Consider the following 19,485-nt stretch of genomic DNA (forward strand, 5'->3'; position numbering starts at 1 on the left):
GCGCCTCACCTCGCACGTCCCCGGCCAGGGCCCGCCAGGTGGGCGCGTAGCCGATGCAGTGGCCGCACCACGAGGAGTAGAACTGCACGAGCCACGCGGCCGAGCTGTTGGCCGTGGCCCCGCGCACGCTGCCGCTGTCCAGCACCCACACGGCGTCCTCGCCCGCGCGGTACAGCCGCGCCGCGCCGCCCGCCCCCGGGCCCGCCGCCGCCGCCGCCGCCAGCAGCACGAGCAGCGGAGGCAGCCGCCGGGCTCGGGCCGCCGTCGTCGCCGGGGCTCCCGAGCTGCGCGCCGCTGCCGCCGCCGCCGCCAACGCCGCCGCCCCGGCCGCCGCCATATTGGGAGTGCCGCGGCGCGCCTGACCTTTCACCCTGGCAACCGCCGTCACGTGCGCCGCGCGCGCCCGGCCCCGCCCCCGAGCGCCCGGCCCCGCCTCCCAGGCGCCCTCCAGGCCCCGCCCCCGAGGGCCTGGCCCCGCCCCTCCCCACCCCAGGGTCGCCACATTTAGCAAACGAAAATGCCCCGAGTCTGAGATGCAAATTTAACGGGAAGTTCTTGGACTCGTAAACGACCGGCCGCTTATCGGAAATTTCCATTTAACTGGGGGTCCTGCGCTTCATCTGGAAACCCCACCTGGGGCTTCAGAGTGTCTGCTCCCCTGACCTTAACCTTTAAATATGAGATTTTTATCTCTGGGAAACTTAGCAAGACATCCACACAGATTCAGACGTGTTATGGTGCCCAAGTTTAGGACTTTCCAGGTGACCTTTGCAGCCCTAGGAAGTAAAGCTTCCTGTGACTTTCTGCTTAATTCAACAGGAGACCTGGTTTTTACATTGCTATTCTTGATTGTTATGCATATCAACATTTTCTCTGAACTGTGTGACCAAAACAAAAAAGAAAGGAAGTAGGTCGCAGAGCGGATATGAGTCAGCAACAGTCATTGGCCTGGAAGTTCAAATTCTTGTTTCGGGCCAGTTGGCTCCTACACACGCCAGGCAGAGGAACTGCGTGTGCAAAGGCCCTGCGGTAGAAGGGACACGCGCGTTCGAAGAAAAGCAAGGAGGCCAGTGTGGCTGGAGCAGAGTTAGCCAGGGGAAGAGAGGGAACCAGGGAAGCGGCCAAGAACAACACAGGGAGGGGCCTCACCAGGCAGGCTGCAGATTAGGGCCCGTGGCTCTGAAAGCCACGGTGGCCATCGGAGGATTCTGAGTAGAGATGTGGTTCTGCCCTTCTGGCTGCTGTGTATTAGGGGCAGGAGGGAAAGCTGTGACAGGCTGTCACAGCCCTCCAAGAGATGGTGGGAATCAGGTGAGGGTTGGGTGGCAATGTTAGTGACAGTGTCAGACTTAGGGTGTGTTTGGAAGATAGGACATGCGGTGGATTAAATCCCGAGTGTAGACGGAGGGGTCGTGTCTTCTCGCAGGGTTTTGGCCAGAGCCGCTGCAAGCAGGAAGCTGCACTTGACGGAGGTTGGGGTGAGAGTGGAACTCCAGCTTGTTTTGGATCTGTTGACCTTGTGACATCTGAGGCAAGTGCCAGGCCACTGGTTGGCTGTGAGAGTCTGGGCTCAGAGGGTAGGTTGGGCCGCTTGAGGTCACCACAGGAGGCCACGGGGACAGAAGAGGACTGGCCACACCCCGAGCCCTGGACTGAAGCAAATGGGGTGGGGCGGGGGGAGGCAGAGGAGCAACCTGGAGGTTGGAGGAGGACAGGAGAGGGCAGAGACGGAGGTGAAGGATAGATGTGGGGAGGAAAGAATGACAGATGCCTGGTGGCGGGGGGGGGGGGGGGCATGGCTCCCTAGCGACTGGACAAAGGTGTTCTGGGTGACGTCGGGACCAGGCGTTTACAGAAAGGGTGGTGGAGAGAAAGAGGAGAGGCTCGGCGGCTCCTCCCAGGAGGTTTTCGGGAGGTGGTGGGGGAAGGAGAGTGGAGATCCAGGCAGGAAGGAGAGGCCAGGGAACAGGTGCGGGAGAGCCAGGGTGTGCCTCGTGGAGTGCAAAGGGAAGAAGGCAGGCGATCCCTGGGTGCGTGGGCACCAAGGGACACAAGGTTGGAAGGGGTCGCTGCACCCTGCACCCGACCAGCTCAGCCTCTCTCCGCCTCTCTCCACAGAAGGTGCTGCCTCCGCCTCCGAGGGGAGCCCCCGCATGCAGCCTATGCTTCCAGGTGCCCCTCCTGCTCTGCTGGGTGCCCCTGGCGTCCTCTGCTGCCCTTGGGGTGGAGCCCATCTTAGCCTCACCGGTCCCTGCCCCCCTCCACCTGTGACCAGGTTGACTTGTTGGCCTCGGCCTGGGGGCGTGGCCATGAAGTCACATGGCCACCGTTGAGTACACAGACCAGCTCTGGTCATCCAGTGGACAAAGACTGTCAGGGGCGGGCTATTGGGTGGGTTCTGAGCACTCAGGCCCAAGGCACCCTTCCCCACCCTTCCCGGAGGGGTTTAACTCTGAACACTGTCTCAGTCGGCTCAGGCTGCGTAACAAAACCCCACAGCACAGGCATTTATTAAACGACAGACCTTTGTTTCTCACAGCTCCGGAGGCTGGAAACTCCAGATCAGGGTCATCAGGGTCAGCTCCCAGAGGCCCGCTTCCTGGCCCACAGATCGCCAGCCGCCTTCTCGAGGTGTCCTCACGTCCCTCTGTGTGTTCTCGTGGACAGAAAACTCTCTGGGGTCTGTTCTCATAAGGGCACAAGGGCAATCGTGGGAACCCACTCTCGTGACCTCATCAAACCCTAATGTGCTTCCTAGCACCGTGACATTGGGGGCAAGTTTCCATGAATGAATTCTGGGGAGACACAGTTCAGTCCACAGCAAATGCCCAAAGCCACCTGGAAGGACCGTGCCCCTCCCCTACCCAGGTGCAAGTCGTGCTGTCACAACTGTTCCCCAGGGCTTGTGTGTCCCCATCCACGTGCTGAGGGAGCCAGAGGGGCGTCTCAGGGGCAGCCAGACGATGCGCGTGCTGGCCCCACCGAAGGGCCACTCGGGTCTCCTGGTCCCTCCTCTGCCAGCCATCCCCCCGGGGAGTGCTGGAGGAGTACCCCCTTCCTGCTGTGGGAAGGCAGGTCGAAGCACGGTGTCCCTCCCCAGGACCAGCCCCACCCCACGGGAAGCGAGGAAGGCTGGCGCCACGGACACCGTGAGCCCACCCCGCGGTGCAGTCAGCGTGGCCGGGTGTTACTTCACCCCACACCTGCTCCGCAGCATGGGGCCCGTGGCACCGGACTTTGTTCAGCACCCTGAACACAGCACGGGTCGTTTCTCAAACCCAGAGCGCCACTGGCCCTGCAGCCCATGTCGATTCACTAGAAGGTTCTTAGGAAAAGCGCCCACTGATCGTAAAATGCAGCCAGACTCAGAAACATTAAAACAGGGTGTGGGGGAGGGGGTTGGATCTTAGGGTCTGAGAGACAAGGCTACGATAGCAGTTTCCAAGCTTCCATGGCTTTCCCGGCCGGCTCAAAGCCCGTGACCCCACCCTGGAGACCCCCTGGATCGGTTCCTCCACCTGCACGGAGGGGGCGCTCGGCCCTGGGCCACCGTCAGATGAACCACGATCGCAGATGCTACGAAGGAAGGAAACCCGCTGCCATTTTCAGATGCCCCCAGTCGAAGGACGCGCTCTGATTTCGCGGTGATTCCAACGTGGGCAGGTCTGCATCTTGGAGCTGACGGAGCGAGGCATCTGTGTTCTTGTATTACAGAGGGGGAGACTGAGGCTCAGAGGGCCACGGACTATGGTGAAGGGCACGTGGCACACATTCGACAGAGGGGGTCTCAAGCCTGAGTGCCCCTGACGCTCAGGGGCAAAGGCGGAGCTCCCTCCCTGCTCTGAGTGCCGCAGCCACGCCAGCTTGCGGGGCGGCGAGAGGGGCCCTGGGGGCGGGGGGCAGGGCCACTGTGCCTTTTCTGTGCCCCACACACGCTTCTGAACTCCTGCCACAGCCCAGACTCCGGAGCGGGCCCTGTCCTCCGAGGACCTGCCCCCAGTTGGTGTTTGCGTTTGGGCACGGCTGCTTAGGAAGAACGCCCATTCTCCGGAAGACCTACCAGGAGGATTGTTCCAGAGCACTGCTCCGGGCCGGGGACAGAGCCTGGTGGCGACAATCCTCTGTGTCCTCACAGTGACACGGGGGGTGGGGGGGAAGGCAGGGGCGGTGGCCAGGGAGGCACGGACAGGGATGGGGTCCCTGCTACGACCCCAGTGAGACGTGGAGAGCAAGACTTAGGAAGGGCTCTGAGCATCACTGAACACCCCGGCTGTGTCACGTTACAGCCTGGACAGACACAGCTGCCGGACAGAAAGGGCCCCAACCGGGGGGGCAGCCGCAGGAGCCCTGGGAGGGCCGGGGTGCACGTGTGGGCGCATGTGTTCACGTGCGATCCTGCCTCGCGCCCTAAACGCGTAGTCATGTTTTGCCAACACTGCGGTCTGCTCCCAGCCGTGCGCACGCCGTTGGGAATGCAGAGCAGCAGCTTGGTGTTTGATGCCTGGCGTGGGGTGGGCGGGCAGGACAAGGGGCCACAGGCACAGGTGTGGGCCTCGCAGACATCCTTGGGGGGCCCAGATGCTGGTTGGGGAGCCAGCATGGACAGGGCAGGTCTGACCCACGGAACTGGTTTTGTTTGGGTGCTCGCTGGACAGCCACGTCCCCTCGCTGCCGGAGAAGCTGGCCCGGGGGTGGGGACCCAGCCTGGTCACTTAACCTCCCACCCCCCACCCCGGGAGCCAGGTGCCCCCGGCACAGGAAGGCGCCATCCAAACGGGTGCTGCTGTGTTCCCCCGGAGTGCACAAGGCTGTCACTTCTCTGTACCTGCTCTCGGGGGCCCCTCGCTGTATTTTATAGGGGCGGCTGTCACGGCCGCACGTGGTAAGGAGTCAAAGGCTTCCTAAAGCTGGTCTGGGATTTGGCATTTGAAATGCTGAAGGTGCATCCGTGGGCATTTCATGCAGGAGGGTACAGCTAAGAGGGCCGTTGAAAGAGACAGACTGCAAAATTAAATGTGGGCTTTAACTAAGAAATAACCTCTTTTTTTTTTTTTAACAATTATTTATTTTTGGTAGAGAGAGACAGAACATGAGTGGAGGAGGGGCAGAGAGACAGACAGAACCGGAAGCGGGCTCCAGGCTCTGAGCTGTCAGCATAGAGCGCAACACGGGGCTCGAACCCACAGACCGCGAGACCGTGACCTGAGCTTAAGTCGGACTCTCCATCGACTGAGCCACCCGGGCGCCCCAGAAATAACCACTTTCTATGAAGGATAATGGCCCTTCTGGAGACCAAGATTTATCAGCCCCAGAGGTTAGCAGGGATTGGAGCCGAGGTGAGCCCAGTGAGGCTGTGAAGGCAGCAGTAGACGGACCTCAGAGCCCACGCCCCTCACTCGCCGTGTCAGCTGAGACGGAGGGCTTCTGACACCCTCCACGGCGCCGACCTGAAACATGGAGCTCATTTTGTAGCGTGGCCTCCCTTGGGCCCCGCTGTCGTGGGCGAGGGGCCACCGGTGCAGGCGGCCCCCAGACAGGTCCTTTGGGAGGCCCGTGGCCCCGCCAAGAGCACAGCCCCCCCCCCACGGCGACCAGAAAGGGGGCGACGGGGTTTGAGGCAAATCTGCAGGGTTTTGAGGTGGGAGATTTATTACCATGCCAAACGTGTGTGTGTAAAATACATAATCCCTCTCGCACGGCCTCGTAAATCCAAAAGGGTCAGCAATAAATGGAAAAAAAATAAAAAATTACAGACTGATTTGTTCAGAAAACTAGAAGGAAATCAATAGGAAAGCTGTAGCTCAGAACTTGTTTTGAAATCGCATACGCACAGCAAGAGCACATTGCCCCCCGCCCGAGCCCGTCCCGGGGTTCCCTGGTGGGCGTGGGGGGACCCAGTGCGAAATCAGCATGAAGTGTCTCAGCTGGTGCCTCCCTGAGCCGTGAAACCGGACGAGTGAGCCTGTGACAAAAGTCCGTCTGGCGAGCAGCTGGCCTGGGTACAGGAGGCTGCCCTGACGCGGGGGCCTGGTGGAGGGCTGCCTGGAGGCAGCCTCCGCTCCCGGGCTGGAAGGTGGAGGGCACAGGCAGAACTCTGGGCTCCGCCACGCCCCCCAGCTAACCACAAGTGTGCAGGGAAGTCGCCGGCTCCCCAGGGGTCCATAAGTGTCAACTCCAAAGGAGTTCCTCTGTTGAGGCCTGGGAAGTCCCTGCCCTGGAGGGGAGGAGCCAAGCCCTAGAGGGATCGCACCGCCAACACCTCTGCAAACTGCTCCCTGCTCCGAGACCACCCTGCATCCCGAGGGCTCATTCGATGGTGGACAGCCACCAGGAATCGGACTCTGGCCTCTCCAGGAGTCCAGAGTCCTCAAGGAGCCCTTGGCACACCTCCCGCCAGAGGGCAGTCCTGGGGCGTGGCTGGTCACCTCCGGCCCTTGAGTTGACAGATCTGTGATGTCCACAGCGGGGTAGGCCCACATGCATGCCCTTGGCCTTCAGAAGCCGCCAAGCTGGGGTGTGAGTCTGTGCAGACGTGACCCCCAGCCCGTCTCCACCACCCCTTGCTCCCCTGTCCCCCCAGAGCGGCTCTCTCTCTCTTCGCCCAGCCTTTGCCGATGGCTCTGCCTCCCGGCATGTGGTCTCTGGTTCGTCCTTGGGGACCGCTCCCCTCCGGACCGTTCTCTGTCAATCCATGACCTCCACACCTTTCCTCGACCGGCCAGCCTCTGGACACGCCCGCACAGCCTTTTACCTTCCTGCCTCTTAAAGTCTTTGGATCAGGGGCCCTTCCAGGCGCCTGACGGACGCAGCGGCCCCAACGTCCGGAAGAACACAGAGCTCACCGCACTCCCCGCCATGTCCCCGCCCAGGCCCCAGCCCAGCACCAGACGACTACTCGGGGGCCAGCCGCAGGCAGGCTGTTCTGAATGGTGGCTCTGCCCTCGGTGGCCCAGGCTTCCCGGAGCATCCCACACGCCATGCACACGCATGCGCAATGGCACCCCATGTCACCGTGGGCCCCGTCCTCCCGAGGCCCTGCAGCGGCCGCCGGGCCAGCCTGCGGGACACGGCGGCTCTTCCGTCAGGGGGCCGCCGGCTGGGCCGGCTCCAAGAGCACAGCCAGCGTGTCGCACAGGATCCTCCTGCTAAGCTGGCTGGAGACCAGATCCACCACCTTGGCTCCCTCCGTGCCCGGCGGGTCAGCGCAGGGGCCCGCGCCCAGAGCAGGAGCTGGGTCGCCCTGCCCAGGGCTGCCAGCGGCTGCCAGCACTGGCGGACCCTCCCCGGCCATAAAGGCCACTCTGGACAGGGTCGGGGGCCGCACCGGCAGCCTTGGGAGCCCTCCAGGGGCGTCTCCTGCCCTGCCCCCAGAGGGGCACCCTGGCCAGCCGGCTGGGTCAGACCACTGGCTGCCCACGGCCTGATCCCTGGAAACCGAACGTGACTCACCCAATTCGTCCCCAGGGCTTCCGCCCTGTCTGCCTGCCCCCAGGCAGAGCCCCGACTCCTGGGGCCCTGGGGATGGTGCCTCGGGTGTGTCCTCCTCAGACAAGGAGGGCAACTCCCCAGTTTTGATGGAGGCGTCCTCCCCCGGGGGGCCTGGCAAGCTCCCAGGAGACATGACATCCTCAGGTGGGGAAGGGAAGTCTCCTGAGTCGGGGCTGGTCGTGTTGGCCAAATCCTCTGCTGGGAAGGTGGGAGGCAGAGGAGGGAGGCGGGCATCCCTGTGAGCGGAGGACAGGTCGGCACTGCCATAGGATAGCACGTCGTCAACGGGGGACAGGATCTCAGGCAAGGCCCTGCTGGACGGCGTGGGGCAGGCTTCCTCGGAGTCAGGGGAGTCTCCACTGCCCCTACATCTGGGTGCCCAGCCCTGGGGTGTCAGGGCCACCAGACCGCCAGGGTCCCCAGGAGGAGCCCGCGGGGTCACGGGGACCTCAGGCTCAGACCAGGACTGTCGTGGTGTCCTGTCGCTGGGCAGACTCAGGGCAGCGTCCCAGGGCCCCTCTGGGCAGGCAGCCGAGGCCTGCAGAGGCCTGGTCTCTCCTCTGCCAGAATCCACCCCTTCGGATGCCAAGGACCCCGAGGGAGAGGAAAGGGACAGGTCCAAGTCACTGGAGAACGAGGGCGTGGACGGGAGGGCCTGCGGGCAGCCTCGGGGGACGTCTGTTGGGCCCTCTTCCGTAGTGAGTTCACGGATGAGGCTCCCAGTGCTTCCAGATGCTTCCTGCCCCTCCCCAGGGCCCAAGGAAGCAAGTGCAGAGCCGGGCGCCCCGCCATTTTCCAGGTGGGACGAGCCTCCTGTAGACAAGGAGGGCCCCCAGCCAGGCTCCAGAAGGTTCTCCTCGTCCCAGACCTCGCTGGACGCCTCTGACAGCTCTGACCCTGACCTCGGAGAGGGGGCGTCCGGGGGAGGCAGCGGCCAGCCCTCCCGCAGGACGCCCCCCGGCTCCGTGGAGGGGCCGCCCAGGGGCCCGGCCCCACCGCCCTCTGGCCTCTCCAGGGCCACCTGCCCCCCGCCCTGGTGGAGCCCCCAGGAGTCTTGAGGACAGAGCTCCCCAGAACAGCCAGGGTCCGTGTCTGGGACGTCCCCACCCCCCCAGTCTGACACGGAGACGGGGCTCTCACAGAGCTGAACCAGGACGGCGGCTGCTCTCTGAAACTCCTGGAGAGAACGGCAGGACACCCCACTCGGGGAGGAGGAGGCAGGGGACCCCGCCCAAGACCCCGAGCGGCTCCAGGGAGCAGCCTCGGACTCCGGGCCCGGGTCCGAGGGGGCCCTGAGCGGCGGCAGGGGGCTGCCCTCAGGCCGGCTGGGTGGTACCGGAGCTGTGGAGAGGGGGGAGTTGGGGGTGAGGCCCCCAGCCCTCGCCCCCTGCCACCCCTGCGGCCCACACCCCACAGCCCCTAAGCCAGCGGATCGGGACCAGAAGGCCCGGTGGAGGCGGAAGAAAGGTCCACAGCCCCAGCGTGGTCCGCGGAGCGCACCCCCCCCCCTCCGGCTCCACACCCGTTAGCTCGGCCACCCACCCGCCAGCACAAGTAAGGGCGCCGCGTCTGGGGGGACATCTCCGCGCCTTGGGGGCCCCGCCTCAGAACTGCAGCCGTCCTGTGTTTATTGGGGCACAATGGCTCCAGACAGGGGCCCTGCCTACAGTCCTCCGCTTGGAGGCCGATGGGTATGGTGAGTGGGCGGGGCTCCCCCGCGGGGCTTTGGGGGAAGGGTGGCTCTGGCCGAGGAGGAGCTGGTGGCAGAGGACCCGCGGGTGGGGGTTCCGTGGTCCTGGTGCACGGCGGGGCCTCACCTGGAGCAGCGGTCAGCTGGGCGGCCACCGGTGGAGAGAAGGGGCCGCAGGGGTCCTGCCCGCAGCTCTCGGTCCTGCAAACACATTTGTGCGGATGTGCCAGGGAGCGCCCAGGAGAGGGCCCCATCCCCCGGCCTCGTCCCCACGGCTCAGGGCCTCCACGGGGCCTTCAACTCCCCCGTAAGCTTGACACCCGTGCCCGCCAGGTATCTGCCCCGACAGGAGGTGACGGTCAGAGCGCAGGGCTCCCCGGGTGGGGGCAGGGGGCCCTGTGTTTAGGAGGTTCTGGCCTCAGTCCCCACTGGGTCAGGTCTGGGGGGCGTTGCTTTCTGTGAGGCTCAGAGGCACGCGTTCCCTGGAAGGGCCCCTCCCACTGCCCCCAGCACGGGATCGTGGGCCAACTCCCCAGGTGACATCTTTGCTTCCACAGAGGGGGTCAGACTCAGGAGGGCATGGGGTGGGTTGAGGGGGCACAAAGGACCCGGTTCAGGACGAGGGGCACCCGGACAGAGTGAGCTGTCCTCTTCCAACGAGAGGACAGGCGTCTCCATGCCCCAGGACCCCACCCCCTGCCTGCGGGTCCCCTGGGCTCAGGCAACCCTCCAGACCGCATACCTCTGTTCCCCCAGCCACCAGCCTTCCATCCTGTGGGGCTCCTCCACGGGGCTGCCGGCAAAATCCAGCCCCAGCTCTGACCCTGCTAGGCCGATGTGGCCTTCAACCACCTGTGGGAGAAAGACCACAGCCAGGGTGTGGCCACTGCCACGAGGCCATCGGTCCGTGCCCCTTAGCCGTGGGTAAAGCCCTGTGCTCCCATGGAGTTACCACCGTAAGGAACAAAGACCATCCCCTTAAAGATCGCCGAGGAGACCCCCACTTACCAGATACCCCTCCTCCCAGCAGGCACCAAAGGCCCCTCAACAGAGGAATCCAGATGAGAAGGGCCAAAGAGGTCCCATCCCCTCAACACCATCATCTGGTGGACAGGGTGGCCCCCACCCCAAGCCACACGGTAGAGCCCGACCAAGCCATGGCCAGGCCCCCACTCTGCCTGCAGCCAGGGCAGGACCTAGCCTCAACTCACGCTGGCTTCCAGGGGGCCGCAGGGACCCCCTCCGCCCGGGGAGTTCGGGCCCTGGAGCTTCTGTGCACGGCTGTCTGTCAGAGGCGGGGTCTTCTCCTCTGCTGACGTGGGGCTGGGGTTGCTCTGGGGGTCTCCTGTGAGGCAAGGGGACTGTCAGCATTGATGGGCACAGAACGGAGGACGCGGGGGCACAGCGTCCAGGAATTATGAAGTCCTGTGAGAAAATCAGCCCTGGGAAGGGTGCACACCCCCTGAGCTGGCCCCTCTTCACACGGAGGAGGAGACGGAGGGAAGGGAGGACAGCCTCCACGCCCGCCCAGCCCCCGCTGCCCGGAAACATCGGTCAAGGTACACGCAGGTGGCCCTCCTGCAAACGGGCCCGCCGTGCGCCCAGACACGGAGAGGGAGGCCACACGGCGCGTGTGAGGCGCGCCAGGACGCAGGTCTGTCTGACCTCAAGCCCGATGCTGCCCCCAGTTGCCAGGGCCGGAGTGACCGTCTGTCCTCGGCTGCCACCGCAGCCACCGCGGTGCCCGGTTACCTTGGCCCACGGGGCTGTGGCTCTCCTCCAGCCGGCGCCCCGTGTCGGGCCAGCTGCCGGCCACAGGAGTGTCCTCTCCCCACGCGGGCCTTGGAGGCGGCCGGTGACTCTCCGCAGCTGAGGTTGCCTGGGGGGGCGTCCCATCCGCCTGCTCGCTGAGAAGGCTGTAAGGCAGGGTGGGGCTGGGACTGCCTACCCAGGCTATGCCCTCCCGGGGGACAAGCCCCGACCACAACATTCCACAAATGGGACAACACGCGTCACATCCGGGGGACGGCTGTGGTCGGTGGCCGAGCAGTCACCACACGGGTGCAGGAAAACAGGTCCTGGGCCCTGCCCTCCCAGGCAGCTTCCCAAGCAGACGGGTCCCTGCTGGGGGCTCGCGAGGTGCAGGCACAGCGCCAGAGCGTGATGGGCCGGAGGCGTCCGCCTGTCCCTGTTCCCCAGCACAGGGCGCTCCGGCAAGAGTTCTCCGTGGGGACAAACCACCGGACCCACCTGAGCTCCGGGAGGCCACATGCCCAGACCCGCTGCCATGCTCTGAGCACACTGATGGGCATCAGGAACCCCCCCCCCCGTCCCAGCCTCAAGGAGGCAGCCGGAGGGCAAGGTTGCCAGGTCTCCTGACCCCTGGACAATGCAGGCGGAGGGGCCAGCTGGGACACCGGCCACTCTTTAGGGTGTGGCTTGACTTGTTTCTGTTCCCTTCGGATGCTACAACTCCCCCAGGGGGCCCTGGGCATCTGCCGCTGGGTTCACGCCCACGTGAGGGGTGTGAACGGGGAGTGGGGTCAAAGGGCTTTCCTCGGTGCCTGGAATCTGGGGCCTTTGCAGATGGAGACGAGGCAGGGGCTGGAGCTCTGGCCTCTCTGGGGCAAGGCCTGGGAGGCACCTGTCCCCATGAGTGTGTCCCAGATGCAGGCCCCTGCCTGGCCCCGGGAGCAAGGACCCTGGGGACACAGCAAGGGGTGTGCGCCCCAGCCCATCACCTGCCCCCCAGAGCTGCCGCAGGAATCAAACTGGAATGGCAGCCCCTGGAGCCCTTTCAAAGGCTTGTCACCCCTCTCCCCCCCCCCCCCCAGGTCTCAGTCCAGGAGCCCTGTGGGCTGAGTGCAGGGGGGTGGCTCCACAGGCAGAGCTCAAGGATGCACCTGGGCCCTGACCCACTCGCAGCGCTGCTGAGCTCCCCTGGACTGAGGGAGGACAGCTAGTTCTCTGCGTAGCACGGCCCCAGCAAAAACTCAGAGTCTCTCTCACGGTGACGGAGGCGGCGGTTAGAAGCCATCTGAAATTTTCCCAACGTGTACACAGCCTTTCTGGTCCCCAACTTTCCAGCGATGACAACGCATCGCTGCTGTGATGAGGACAGCAAAGGAGGCCTCGCCTTGCGGGAGGACGGACGGCGGCCTGCACCCCCCCTTCCCTGCGCACCCCCCCCCCCGCCTCTGCCTGTGCTAAGCCTGTGCTAACGGCCCCGCCCACCCAGCTTCGGGAACCAGCTCCTGGGCACCAAGAGGGTACAGTCGGCCCAGAGCGTCCTCAGAGATCCGGCAGTCGATGGTAACTCGAAGGCTGCGTGGCCCCGTGCTGAGATGTGAGAAGCACGCTCTCAGGGCAGCCAAGTGGGGCTCGTGGCCCCGGCAGCCGAGGGGGCGCTGACCCCCTTCCACGGAGGAGGCGTGCAAAGGGCCCCCCCTCCGCAGGCAGGAAGGCCACTGGAGGCGCTGGTGCCCCCCGCAGGCAGACAGGGGTCCCCGCAAAGGCCGCCCCCGGCGGGGAGGGGCGGGCCCTTTCTGGGGCGGTGGGGGCTGCCTCCTACACCGTCGCCCCCTCACCCCCCAGGCTCCTGTCATTAGACCTTGGCCGTGGGCAGCCAGCCCTGGGGCCGTTGTAATTAAGACAGAGGGGAGGCGGCGTTCCCAGCGCAGGGACGCGGGGACGCTCTTGATGGCTGAGGCAGCTGGCTCTCTCCCACAGCGAGGCTCCCGGTCAGGTGGCACCGCTCACCGGCCTCCCCCTCCGCCCTCACGGTGACTCAGCCTGGGCAGGGCCCCTCTAGGGTGCGGGGAGAGGCCCTTCTGCTGCAAAACGAGCCCAGCGGCCACGTGGCCGGGCCCGTGAGAGAAGGCCCGGCCGCCACAGCTGGCAGAAGGGCCCCACGCCAGCCTCGGAGGGGCTCCCGGGTGCCGCCCGCTGCCCTGGAGCAAGGCCGGTCTACTCGCTTTGTCTTGGGGATGGTGGCAGCCCTGTCCCCACTTAACAGATGACGAACTGGGCTCAGAGAGGGGAGGACACCCCAGCCAGCAGCACAGGAAAGGTTTTTAATGGTAAGCACCGGGGCCGCCCGGGGACAACTCACTGTCGGACTCGTGGGGTCTCAGGGCTTGTCCGGGGGCAGTGGCTGGCGGGGCTGGCGGGCCCGGGCGGTGACAAGGGGCGCGAGGAGCCCCGTGCAGGGCCCTTCAGCTGCACACTTGTCTCAGAGCCCTCCGTCTGAGTGGTCTTGACCTCAAGGCCGGAACTCTATGAGAAACAGCACGAGGGAGCTGGCACGGACACGTGTGGGTCACCGCCCCTCAGGGGAAGCGGGTGGCAGGCTTCACGTACAGCACGGCGGCCAGTGTGCCCCCGCAGGTCGGCCTTCACCAGCTGAAGCAGGTGGTCCTAGCCTCGCAGGAGCCCTGCATGCCATGCTAACGGCCCCGAGGCAGGGCAGCGGCCCCGAGGCAGGGCAGACACAGGCCCAGAGCTGGAGAGTCCTTGCCGCAGGCTGCCCGGGTCACCGAGCTCACACCCAAGGCCATGCTCTGGCAGCAGGCAGCCCTGGGTCACCTCCCCCGCGGGCCGGCCTGGGGCAGGGAGGACACCGCTCAACTGCCCCCCCTGCAGGGTGACTGTTAACCCAGAGAACCCAGTTCATCCCATCCTCATCCAACCAGGCAAGGCCACAGCATCCGCAGCTCAACAGAGCTTGGGCTGGGGACAGCTGCCCTGCTCTGTGTCCCCACAGCCCCCTCCGTGCGACAGGTGGTGGGGACGGGGAGCTGGAGCAAGGACACCCCTGCTGCTCGGGGTCCCCCAAGGGGCTGCTCCCCCTAGGAGCCCAGGCCACCTCTGCTTCTGGCCTCAGCCCTGCCCCCCCGTGAGTGCAGCCCTGGCCCCATCCCAGCTCTAGCCTGACCTCCCTCCTTCCCACTGGGCTTCCCACCCGCACCTCTGGGCCTGGAGCACCTTCCACTGTGGGGGCTCCTCCTCCAGAGCCCAGCCGGGCCACTGTGTCCAGGAAACCGCCTTGGGTGCCCCTCCTGCCTTCCCTTTGCACCCCTCCTCGGTGCCTCCCCTCCCTGGGTCACAAGCGTATTTACGCGGGACAGTCCCACAGAGCGGCCAGGTGCCAAGCGTTTCCTGGCCTCCAGCCCAGTGAGAGCGCCCACCTGAGGCAGCCTGGTCCGGGCCTGAAGCTCCCGCCGCAGGTGCACCATGGATCTCCGCAGGGAGACGATGTCCTTTTCGTGCTTCAGGAGAAGTTTCCTCTCTTGGTGTGAACACAGGTGGATGTCCCGCAGGTATCGGCTTTCTCTCTGAACCGGCCGGGGAAGACGTCAGCAAACCCCCAAGCCCGCACCCAGGCGCACGTTGAGGAGAAGCGCACGCGTGATCAAAGGGATAGAGGGTGTCTGGGGGTGGGGGCAGCCCAGCTCCGACGGGGCCTTCCCTGAGCCCCTCCACACCCCCCGCCCTTCTCGTCCCGCTCGGCTTGCTGGCCCCCGGGAGGCTTGGCAGGAAGCAGGAGGGAAGGCAGGGTGTCGTACCCTGGGTCGGCCAACCGAGACTGGCACAGGCCGGCTGCCCTTCCGCCCTCCCCCACTCGGCCCTCCCTGTCTCCGGGTTCCGGGCCCTGCCCCCACCCAAAGGGAACTTGTCCCTGCGTCCAACCGTCCCCATCTGTCCTCTGGTCCCTGCTTTGTCTCTGATGGCACATCCCTCAGCAGGGCCACCTTGCCTGGAGCACCTGCTGGGGTCTTTGCACGCCCACGTTGGGGGGTGGAGGCCTTCCTAGGTCAAAGAGGAAACTAAGGCTCGGCAGAGCTGTCCTGCTCAAGCCCCGGTGGCCAGGGGCCCGGACCCCAGCCTCCTCCACAGTGGCTCTGCCTGCAACACAGAACCTAGCTGCCATTTGATAACCGGACCTCCTTCTAAGTCCTCTTCACAGCTCACTGGTCAGCGTGTGCCCAACAGACGGTGTCACCTGCACTTTTCTCTCTGGGTCTCCTCCTGTTGCCCCCAGTAACTGCCATGTCCCACATCGGCCACCCCCCCCTCCCTGGCCCATACAGGCCACCTGGGGCGGAAGTTTTCCGCCAGCCCAAAGTCCAGCATCACCCCTCGTTCCCCTCTGAGGGTCCCTGAGTGAGACAAGCCCCCTACACGGAGCCCCGGTTTCTTCATCTGCATAAAGGGAGGCGGTTAACACTAGTCCCCACCACACAGCATGCTGGGACACTGATGAGGTCACCAGCACAGCGGCCCCGGTGCCCATTTTCCAGCGAAGGAAACTGGGCTTGAGCCCTCTCTGCGGCGGTACACGCTCACCCTGGCCAGTGCTGGCTGCACTAAAGCCCCGCCGGCCCCTCGACAGGCACTACTGTCACTCTCCCGTTCTTGAGGCTCCAAGAGGCCGCAGGACACAGGACTACAGGGCCACACCCCATCCAGGCCACGCCGCCCCCACCCCGGCCACTGGGCGCTCCCCATGCACCACAGGGTCCTGAGCGGCCCTGGAGGGTGGCGAGGGCTGGGGACTGATCAAGGTGTGGTGCAGAAGGCCCACACTCCCAGCCAGGAGGATGGCGGGACCAACTCGGTGCTGGTCACCTGCCCGCCGGACGGGGTTGGGTCACCCTTACCTGCTCCTGCTCAAGCTTGCTGAGTCCCTGCTCTTGGCTCGTTGCCAAGGCCGCCAGCATCGTGTCCTTCCCCTCGCCGCCCAGACACCTGAGGGGGGAGGCAGGACTGACTACCCACCTCAGGTTCAGCAAGAGGATGTGAAAACTGGCCGGCCAGGTGGACCTGGGACGGCCCCCTCCCAGTGCCATGCACCAGGGGCAGGCTGGGGGAACCCGGGGCGGGGGGCTCAGTCCAGACTGTCACTCTCCCCACTCGCTCTTCGTGACCACTTTCGGGCCTGACACATGAAGGAAGGGCGGCGCCTCCCACCCTGGAGCTCTAGCCCACCCAAAGGGTCCCGTGGGGCGGGGCCCGGGGCCCACCATGGGATAGAACCCCCGCAGCCTGCCGGGCTCCTAAACTGCCCAAGGAGGGAGAGCGGGAGGTGGCCGGGTGGGGGGGAAGCTTATTTGGAATACACTCACTGGAAGCCAGTGAGGGAATATCAAGAAGCTTAAACCGTGCTTCCCCCCTGACACCGAAGGCCCGCTTCTAGACGTTTCCCTTAAGGGGTGTGTCTCCTCCGTGGTCACCGGCAGGAGGCAGCTGGAGGCCCCCCCTGCCCACCCGCAAACACCCATCACTATCTGCATCGGTTCGGTTTGTTCCCCGTAACGCTGTCAGGACAGGGGCAGGAGCCGAGACCGGTGGGGGCGGGGCCCGAGTGGCAGGCGGGGCGGCTCGGGGGCGGGGTCGGAGCGGGGGCGGGGCCGCGCACGCGCTCACTCTCGCTGATGCTCCAGCCAGGCCAGCTCGGCGCGCATCTTCTCCTCCAGCGCCTTCTCGCGCAGGCGCAGCATCGCAGCCTGGTGCTGCGCGCGCAGCTCCGCCTCCCGCAAGCTCACGTCAAGCATCTGCAGCGTGAAGCAGCCGAGGGCTCCGGGGTTCGCGCTCCAGGGCCCCGCCGGGCTCCGCTGGGGCGGGGCAGACCGACCGGGCCGCTCCGGGACCAGCTTCGCCGGGTGGGAGCGGTGCCCAGCCTAGGGGAGGAGGCCGGCGCCTCCAGGAAACCCTCCCAGACTGTCTGCTCCACTCATCCCGAGTTGTGTGCCTCCTTTCCTGGGGCGGGGTACCCCCCTCCCGACTGCGGGCTCCCGAGGGCAGGGAGGGGTCCTCATCATTTTGGTCTTTTGCCTTGATTCAGTCTGGGCACGTATTTGTGCCCAAGAGGGTTGAGGAAAGACTGGGCCACCTGCCCTGAAATGTGCAACCTGAAAGGTGGGGGTTCAGCCTTGCCTGAAGCACTTTGCCGAAATGCCTGCTCTCACCTACCACCCCAGGCATGAGGAAGGGGCTTGGGCAGATGTCAGTTGGAAGGGTGGGCGATGCCCATGGCAGGGAGTGCCTCCCCCCACCCCCATCCCAGCCCAGGATCTGCAGCAGAGATCCTCTGAGTGCAGGCTCTAGGAGAGGTGGGCCTCAGCACCCGATGGCTCCAGGCAGCTGAGGGAGGATTTGGGTCTAAGAGCTAATGCCAGTACCTGCCCTGAATCTGCCTCCCCAGAGTACCTCTCCCTGTACCTGGTGGGTGGGGTTGTCCTGAGGGTAGAGCCTGGCCAGGGGCAGCTGGGAGGGGGCTCGGTCTGGCCTCTCTTCCTGCCTGGGCTCTGAGGACAGAAAGCAGTCTGTGGTTGGGCCCTGTAGGGGTTCTGGACAGCCTGCTGGGTCAGGTAAGGGTTCCAGTGGCCTTTTCTACAGGAGGGCCTCTCAAAGGTAGGGTATCTGGGGTAGTGTAATCCCCCCCCACCTACACACAGCTTCACAGCAGATCTTCACAAGGCCGCACCAGGAGGATTTAACCGCCTCTTTAGTGCCGGTGTGAAGTTGTGTGTGAACCCACTGATCATACAAAGGACCAGACCCAAGGGAGAGGAGCCTCAGGAATGACTTGGTCCCGTGGCTTCACTTCCGAGACCGAGGCCCAGAGCCAGAATGTGACCCCTTGAGGTCCGGCATCCAGCAGGTGGGGAGGCAGCAGGTTCCGGGCTTAAGCAGCTCTTTTGGTATTGGTCACTACTAGCTGTCCTTCTGCGCTGGGTGGATGGAAAAGGACTCTATAGTTTTAGAAAGTTAATTTGAGGACTTGTGCTTCCCGCCGAGAGAGTAAAAGGGATCGGATCGTGGATTTACTGTCCCGCTAAAAATGACTTTAAAAAGCAACAAAATAGGGGCGCCTGGGTGGCTCGGTCGGTGAAACGTCTGACTTCGGCTCAGGTCATGACCTCACGGTTTGTGAGTTCGAGCCCAACGTCAGGCTCTGTGCTGGCAGCTCAGAGCCTGGAGCCTGCTTTGGACTCTGTGTCTCCTGTCTCTGCTCCTCCCCCACTCATGCTCTGTCTGTCTCTCTCTCAAAAATAAACAGTAAAAAAAGCAACAAAACAAAAAAAATCACTTATGTATATGCATGTACACATATATGAACGTTCACAATACGTATATGGAAAAACAATTCTCCAGACCCTGGACATCAGGCCATATAGCACGGTGATCCCTGAGAGACAGAAAACAAGTCAGGTGAGACCCCTGATTGTCACAGCTGACTGCCTTGAGAGTGTTTCTAGGCTCCGCCGCAAGAAGGGGAAACTGAGGCAGAGCCTGTCAGACCCCCAGAGGAGACAAGATGGAGCTGGGAGTCCGGAGAGACCGAGGCATATAAAGCTCGTGGAAGAAGGACCAGGGAGAAGAGAGCTGCGCCGAGAGAACCTGGAGATTTGGAGTGCCCCCCACTTCAGCCTTCAGTGGGAACTGGCTGGTGAAAGCATGTGAGGAAGCTCCCCACGCTGGGGAGAGAAGCATCGGGAAGGATCAGAGCCTGGGGGCCAGGCCTGTCTCCGCCAGCCGGGCTGGAAAACCTCACGCTCCACGGGTCTCAGGGCAGAGCGCACAGAAGGTCCTGCCTCCGTCCCAGGGGGACACCTGCTTCAAACCCACCTAACAAATTAGGAAAGCAACACCCGGGAGGCTCCAGCTGCAGCTGTGTGCGGAGCCCCCCCCCCCCCCCCCCCGGCAAGGTAAAAGTCAAAATGTTCAGCAGGCACGGGAAGAAGAGCCACGACCTATCACGAGAACAGTCAGTAGAAACTGACTCAGGCGGTAGAATTAGCCAGAGAAGGCCTCTAAAAGCTGTTATAACTGGGGGTGTCTGGGTGGCTCAGTCAGTTAAGCGTCCGACTTCGGCTCGGGTCACGATCTCACAGTCCGTGAGTTCGAGCCCCGCGTCGGGCTCTGTGCTGACAGCTCGGAGCCCGGAGCCTGCTTCGGATTCTGTGTCTCCCTCTCTCTCTGCCCCTCCCCTGTTCATGCTCTGTCTCTCTCTGTCTCAAAAACAAATAAACATTAAAAAAAAATTTAAGGGGCGCCTGGGTGGAGCAGTCGGTTAAGCGTCCGACTTCAGCCAGGTCGCGATCTCGCCGTCCGTGAGTTCGAGCCCCGCATCCGGCTCTGGGCTGATGGCTCAGAGCCTGGAGCCTGTTTCCGATTCTGTGTCTCCCTCTCTCTCTGCCCCTCCCCCGTTCATGCTCTGTCTCTCTCTGTCCCAAAAATAAATAAACGTTGAAAAAAAAAATTAAAAAAAAAAATTTAAAAGCTTTTGTGACTGTGTTCTATAT

The 19,485-nt window shown here is 64.1% G+C and overlaps 2 protein-coding genes and 1 long non-coding RNA gene across 14 annotated transcripts in view; 1 reads left to right on the forward strand and 2 right to left on the reverse strand.

Moving 5' to 3' along the window:
* The window catches only part of QSOX2 (quiescin sulfhydryl oxidase 2), a 30,440-nt gene extending 30,103 nt beyond the window's left edge, over positions 1 to 337 (reverse strand). The window contains exon 1 of the mRNA XM_045042730.1: positions 10 to 337. Within this exon, the coding sequence (XP_044898665.1) occupies positions 10 to 337 (328 nt within the window). The remainder of the gene's footprint in view (positions 1 to 9) is intronic.
* Positions 338 to 2,116: 1,779 nt separating this feature from the next.
* LOC102899094 lies at positions 2,117 to 3,124 on the forward strand. Its single transcript, XR_002148652.3, has 2 exons — positions 2,117 to 2,172; positions 2,540 to 3,124. It is a non-coding gene; the product is annotated as an uncharacterized LOC102899094 (long non-coding RNA).
* Positions 3,125 to 5,126: 2,002 nt separating this feature from the next.
* The window catches only part of CCDC187 (coiled-coil domain containing 187), a 37,543-nt gene continuing 23,184 nt past the window's right edge, over positions 5,127 to 19,485 (reverse strand). For 9 of the 12 annotated variants that reach the window (XM_045042909.1, XM_045042904.1, XM_045042902.1 and 6 more), the window contains 10 exons: positions 17,399 to 17,484; positions 16,604 to 16,857; positions 15,838 to 15,925; positions 14,365 to 14,511; positions 13,290 to 13,453; positions 10,931 to 11,094; positions 10,390 to 10,523; positions 9,921 to 10,030; positions 9,306 to 9,379; positions 5,625 to 8,829 (listed from right to left, as the gene is read on the reverse strand). In XM_045042909.1, the coding sequence (XP_044898844.1) occupies positions 7,082 to 8,829; positions 9,306 to 9,379; positions 9,921 to 10,030; positions 10,390 to 10,523; positions 10,931 to 11,094; positions 13,290 to 13,453; positions 14,365 to 14,511; positions 15,838 to 15,925; positions 16,604 to 16,857; positions 17,399 to 17,484 (2,969 nt within the window). In that variant the 3' untranslated portion in view covers positions 5,625 to 7,081. Of the gene's footprint in view, positions 5,448 to 5,624; positions 8,830 to 9,305; positions 9,380 to 9,920; positions 10,031 to 10,389; positions 10,524 to 10,930; positions 11,095 to 13,289; positions 13,454 to 14,364; positions 14,512 to 15,837; positions 15,926 to 16,603; positions 16,858 to 17,398; positions 17,485 to 19,485 lie in introns of those variants that run through there. The other 3 variants (XR_006588661.1, XM_045042906.1, XM_045042903.1) reach the window with 3 other exon arrangements.

Source organism: Felis catus, chromosome D4 (assembly GCF_018350175.1).
Source record: "Felis catus isolate Fca126 chromosome D4, F.catus_Fca126_mat1.0, whole genome shotgun sequence".
NCBI lineage: Eukaryota > Metazoa > Chordata > Mammalia > Carnivora > Felidae > Felis > Felis catus.